Source organism: Zea mays, chromosome 2 (genome assembly GCF_902167145.1).
Source record: "Zea mays cultivar B73 chromosome 2, Zm-B73-REFERENCE-NAM-5.0, whole genome shotgun sequence".
Taxonomy (NCBI): domain Eukaryota; kingdom Viridiplantae; phylum Streptophyta; class Magnoliopsida; order Poales; family Poaceae; genus Zea; species Zea mays.
Genome location: NC_050097.1, coordinates 135,613,868 through 135,620,191, shown reverse-complemented (window position 1 = coordinate 135,620,191; position 6,324 = coordinate 135,613,868). Strand labels below are relative to the sequence as shown.

The 6,324-nt window shown below is 40.1% G+C and overlaps 1 protein-coding gene across 1 annotated transcript; it reads left to right on the top strand.

Annotated features, from left to right (window-relative positions):
• Positions 1-2,839: 2,839 nt before the first annotated feature.
• LOC103649114 (uncharacterized) lies at positions 2,840-5,356 on the top strand. The gene is made up of 8 exons (XM_020548994.1): positions 2,840-2,981; positions 3,097-3,181; positions 3,402-3,515; positions 4,069-4,193; positions 4,278-4,458; positions 4,547-4,672; positions 4,784-4,798; positions 5,252-5,356. The coding sequence occupies exons 2-8, from the start codon at positions 3,101-3,103 to the stop codon at positions 5,354-5,356; spliced, it is 747 nt and encodes a 248-aa protein (XP_020404583.1). The 5' UTR covers positions 2,840-2,981; positions 3,097-3,100.
• Positions 5,357-6,324: the final 968 nt, after the last annotated feature.

The following is a 6,324-nucleotide window of genomic DNA, read 5'->3' as shown; positions in this document are numbered from 1 at the left end:
TTCATTTTCTCAGCTCATCTCTCCCGTAACTATCGCTGCCCCCGAACCCTAGCCAAATCCGCCGCCGTATGCTGCTTCTCCTCGGCGCCCGGCGAACCCTAGACTAATCGCCGCCGTGAGCATTAAGATTCTCCCCCGCAGTTCCCCCGCCGTCGCATTCTCCTTCACCACCGCAGAGACCCGCACTCGCCTTCTCCGCCGCATACACGTCGTGGCCTTGTTCTTCGTCTCCGGCAAGGGACCCGGAATCGCGGAGGCGGTTGTGCCGCCCCTGCGTTCTTCTACTCGTCAGAGACCGAGACATCGATCTTCTCCCCCGCGGCGGCCGAACGCCGAGTCCCCTACCCCGTCGCGAGCTCCGTCCCCAACGTCGAGTCCCCAACGCATTTGACACAGCCCCGCGTCGCATTGGGTTGTCCCCTGCAGAGGTGTCTCGAATTCAGCCGCCCTCCAGGCCCATCCACATTCCGGTAAGCCATCAACCTTTAACTCTTACAATCTGAATCGTAGATAGAGTTCACATTATTATTTTGCCAATTGCTTGATTTATCAAATACCAATTCATTATAAATTTATGGTTAAATGGAGACACAAATGTATACTATGCAATCTATCACACGTTTATGCAGTTTACAATACTTTGTTTATGCTGATTTGTTGACAGAAGTATGATCCATACATCAATACATTATGCCATAAAACCTATTGCTGTTCAAATTGGGCCAGCTCACACGAAATAACCAGGTTATACATTAATTGGATGTCGCATATGAGCAGATTTTTTTGATCAAGTTAGTCTCACAAGTTTATGCAATTTACAATATTGTGTTATGCTGCTTTGTTGATACAATTATGCAATTTACAATTTAGTAGTGATGCTGCACGATATGTTGGGATCTAATGGAATGCATGGTCATGAACTGAACTGAATTGACTTGCGCTTATCTTTTTTTTGATCCTTTACGTATTTTATGTATATGTGTTGTTTCATTTGGCAGGAACATCAGTCATGAAGAACGTAGACCGACCTCCTTCCAATCCAAAACGGATCATAATCCAGTCTACTCAGGAGTGCTTCAGCGTTGACATACCCCGTGCTCCGGCGGGGACTGTTAGACCCGAAACAAGGCATGCTGCTGATGAGGATGATGACTTTATGCCATTATCCAAGAAGCGTAACTTGGACGACAGCCCTGGGAAAGTTTTGAAGAAGGTAGTCACTAAGCGGAGGAAAGCAGTGCCCCCCCCCCCGACAGGTTAGAGATTTATGTCTATGGCAATATATCATTTTATGCGTGAAATCATGTTGTCTTGATGTCTGAGTTAAACATTGTGTTGCGATTATGCAGATGTAAATGTTTACAATATTCATTTTATATATTTTTTTCAGCAGAGGCTTAACGTCAGATGCAACCCCCAAGATGTGTTAGTAAGCATACAGATATTAAATGACAGACAGCAACAAGCAATTGCACGTAGGGGATTTTCTAGTATTCTTGATATGAGACTGGACACACTCGGCAGCAGATCACACTTAGCTTGGCTGATGGAAAAGCTCGACCACAATGACATGACAATTCGAGCTGGCCCTGGAAAGGAGCTGAAAATTACAAAGGATACGGTGCACCTAATTTTGGGGTTACCGAATGCTGGGGGAGGAACTGCATTGGGCATCGATGAAGCTATAGCTGCCAACAATTTAAGAGCTGAACTTGGTCTATCGAAAGAAGATTTTGGGGTTACAGCTCTTCAAGATCGTTTGAGGAAAGGTTCTGACGATGATTTAAGCATCAGATGCTTTTTTCTTGATATTGTTCAATAGGTTGTTGTTCCCTACTGCCAGCTGGGGAATAACAAACCATGAGGTTCTTTTAACCGAGGAGATGGATCGTTTCCACCAAATGGACTGGTTCCAGCTTATTTTCAATGATTTATGCCAAGCTGCCAAGAAGTGGCATAATAGGAGCGTTACGAACGTTTCTACAACCATCTATGGATGTTCCATCGTTATTCTTGTAAGCATATCCTTTTTTGTCTGTTACATGTACCCATAATCTTGTATGCAAAATCCATATACACGTAGATTATGCTTTTGTTATGTCTTATAATGACTCATGTTATGCCTTTTGCAACTGTATTATTTGGATCATTTGCATGACTCAGCGGCACCCCAGAACAAACGTGGAACACCACGAATCAAATACTTTGATAGGAATATTATTCAAGCCCTGACAAGAGCTGACAAGGGCAAGATACGCAAAGGAGAAGAAGCATTTGGACATTGCTCGGTATTTTTTTATGCGTCAATCATTTATTTACATGCATATGATAACGTTCACATACCTTTATGCCCGTTTGTAAGCATATTTGTGATGTTTTTTTGCATTTTCCATTAAACATATGAATCTCATTTATCAATTTAATATGTTTGTATAAGTTTTACTCCATCTTTCACACCTTTTTTTAGTTCCGAAGCTCCTCAGAGACCTGCTACACAGCTGTACCACCCGTTGATGCACAATTCAAGGCATGATTCTATTTATATATTTGTTTGTCATAGAATTTCAACATAATATTCAGTGATATGCTATAAATTTACTTAATAATTTTCAATTTACAACAGCATAAGACCAGGACCAACACTTTTGATGTTCCTCGTCCTGACCCATCTGGACACCACTCAATTCACATCGAACTCCCGCTCATCAGGGATTTGATATCAAGCAAGCTGAATCAGCTTCCATCCTGCCACCGCCTGGGTTTCATAGAGAAGCTGTCACATTTTGATGCGGAGGTTGGTAAGGCGTGTTCAGTTATTAAACAGACTCTTCAGCAGATTGTTGAGAAACAATACAATCTATCTGATGTTTTTGGCGAGTTAATTGATGAGGTCCTCCGTGCCGAGGCGGGTGACAACGAAGATGCTTATGATGTGCAGAAAACCACATCAAAATCAGATGATATTCTTCCCCAGACAGCTGGTTAGTCAGTTTAATGTATTTACGTCAATATAAAAAAGTTATGCAATCATTTATCGATATCGTTTTGATGCCATTATTTTAAACAATGTTTTCTTTGTTTACATGACACGTACAGAAGGATGTACGTGTCCGGCCCCCCAACTGTACCCGATATGTCTACTCCAGTTTCTCAGCAGGATACGCAGTTTACAGACACACAGGTACATGAATTACTGTTAAGGCAACAACATATTCGTGTACTATTAGAAAGTTGCCCCGATGAAGCTGATATTGATCCACTGGTTCATACAAATATAACGAAACAGAACAAAACACCTACAACCTCAGTGGTAATGTTTTTCTTATTAATTGTATTTTTTCATTATAGGGTTGTATTCATCGTTTTATGTAAATAGCATATAACCATTACAATTTTTTCAGGGTAAACATGGTGACGGTGGCAAGAACATGCCGACCAATACAAACGTCACTCCTAAAGCAACACCACACATGGATCCTGACGCGCCGATATTTGATGCGACTCCGCAAATCAAGGTATGACTAAACCCCTCGTGGTTTTTCTATATTCTCATTAGCAGTTTACTAAATTTGTAATCCATTTATACCATCATTGTTAATCTACTGGCGGCGTACAACAAGCGGCAGAAACAGACTTGCCTGACAGTGGTCCATGCTTTGATCAGACTCCATCTGAACATGTCAGCTCAGTAATTTACATTTTCTTTGTAGTTTTCAACTGTTCACAGATTTCGTACAGCCATGCTTCACAGTCTAAATAGGTTATGCATCATACAAATCAGTGTTATGCATATTTACACATACATGTATGCTAAGTAGATGTGCATGCAGTTTTTACATAACTGTTAGCTGCCTATGATAAATTACACATACATTTATGCAGTTTGCAAGAATATTTCTGTCTCTTGATCTGTGTCAGTAATGTCAGCTCATTAATTTTATGCCAGTTTATGACACTTCATTCCACATACGTATATTCCACTTTATGTCAGCTCAGTAATTTTCATTTTCTTTATAGTTATCAAAATTGTTCACAGAGTTTTATGTATATTTTCATATATATTTTTAGGTTTATGTTGAAACCGATCCAGCTACAAACACTCCACAGGTTGGCCAGGCTTCTCTTGATTCGGAGATGCAAACTGTGTTAGCTCTACGCGAATATTTGTGTGGTCTGCAATCTGACACCGGCAGGTATGAAGTTCATACTAAATCTAAATCTGTTTATATGCTGGTAGATTTACGCGACCTCTCTAATTGATATAAAAAATTCTCCAGGACCATAATAGATTATGGTGAATATTCAGCGACATGTTCTGACATATATGAATCTTTTGCCGATGGGAAGTGTCTCGACAATGTATTCATGCAGTGTTTCATCCAATGTGTTATTGATGATGCAAAAAATCAGCAGACTTCCATGAGTTCGAACAGTTTGGTTCTTGATGTTAATGTTGGGGTAAACTATCGTAACTTACATACACCATTTTCATATACAAATTAGATGAACCCAAGTACACTCACTCCATTTATATCGTTTATTGCAGTCACTACTCAACTTTGAGGAACAGGAACGACACAGTCGCAACCCTCAACCTTTTGATGAATTTGTACTCCACACACTTCTAGACAATTCATTGCCTGAGACAGATGAATTGGACCAATGCAAAGCGGTAACAATCGTATTTCATAATCCAAACATAATTCCTTTTAAATGGAACATATCACATTGTTATGCTTTTGTAAGTTACCCTGTTAATTTTATGCTTTTTTTACACGGTCAGATCATGGTCCCCATGGTAAGTAGGGGGCATTGGACATTGTATGTTGTCAACAAGGTCAAGAAGTGCATTCATATTTTAGATTCCAACCCATATGGACCAACACTTGGTGGAACTACATGGAAGGACTATCATTTTGCACATTTGGGCTCAGGTGGCAGAAAGTTACCATGGGCTAAGGTTATTATGAGCAGATTAAACAAAGCAATACAACATGTACGGCCCAGTACATGCTTTCCCAAGTTTGGTAACTTCACATTTGACTTGTGCCCAAATTGTCCTAACATGGCAGCTGGATCCAATGACTGTGGGTTTTATGTCATGGGTTACATTCTATTTTATCAATGCGACGAAGGATCTTTGCGGTCAGACATAGAAGCAGTACGTACAAATTTACCAGTTAATTCTATAGTTGGCACAAGGCAACATATGGAACAGAGGTATAACTAACTCAGTGTTTTTGTATTGCAGGGCAACACCAGTGAGATACGGTCTCTTGCACTGCATTATATCACATTCCACCCGAAGAACAAAGCATTATCGCTGCTCCAAGACATCCAAAGATTCAAGGTCTAAAGGATGTAGTTTAGTTTGGTCATGTAATAAATTTTGTATACAATGGTTCCCTAAACTTCAGATCAGTCATGTGTGTATATTATGGGCAAAGTCCGTAGACGTTTCTTAGTTTATGTCAATGACAACTTTGGGGATCAGCTAACTTCTAAACTCGAATGCTGTACCAAACTGTGTTTGATAGTAATGTGTGTTTCTTGCATTTGATTCTGCCAGGTTCCTGTACACTATTGTTATGTCAATAACCTCGAAGTATGCATGCTTTTTGTCCGAAGTTTACGATATAATTATTGCCAGTCTTATGCATGTTTGTCCATACACTTATGATACAATAGTCATCATTATATGCCAATACATTATTATATACATTATCAGAGTTATATACTGCAAACAGGGTCATTTTTTGTACAGTCATGGTTCACAGGCTAACCATCTTATGCATTACACAACACAGAGTTATGCATTTTTTCACATACATGTATGCTAAGTCTATGTACAGGCAGTTTGCTGCATAACTGTTAAAGCTTATGACACATTACACATACGTTTATGCCAGTTTGCAAGTATATTTATGATACTTTCTGGAAGTTGTCAAATGAACACAGGAATCACATTTACACAAGGAAATATTTGTATCTTATGGTCTTCTACTCTCTACCAGATGAATCATCATCTCCGACATCCACCGTTCGTTTTTTCGACGTTGATGTCTCATTCCATTGCGGGGCTGCAGCTATGATTTTGTTCCTTGAACCAGGAGGCCGTCCTCGCTTACGTCCAGATAGGTTAGCCAATCGAACCCTATTATCCTTGACAGTTAAACATGTACGACTGTTGTGACCATCAGCTATGCCACATTTCTGGCATTTCCTGCTCATCTTCTTAGCTCCTTTCACACCCAATTTTAAAACTTGTTGCTCACTACTTTTGATTGTTCTTCCTTTAGGCTTGGCCTTATCTGGTCTTGCTAA

What these genes read in the sequence shown, in the direction of transcription:
- LOC103649114 (XM_020548994.1), top strand. Translation starts at nt 3,101, where the DNA reads ATGTACGTGTCCGGCCCCCCAACTGTACCCGATATGTCTACTCCAGTT. An exon ending in CGCAGTTTACAGACACACAG is followed by an intron (nt 3,182 to 3,401) that starts GTACATGAATTA and finishes CAATTTTTTCAG; the next exon opens with GGTAAACATGGTGACGGTGG. An exon ending in ATGCGACTCCGCAAATCAAG is followed by an intron (nt 3,516 to 4,068) that starts GTATGACTAAAC and finishes ATATATTTTTAG; the next exon opens with GTTTATGTTGAAACCGATCC.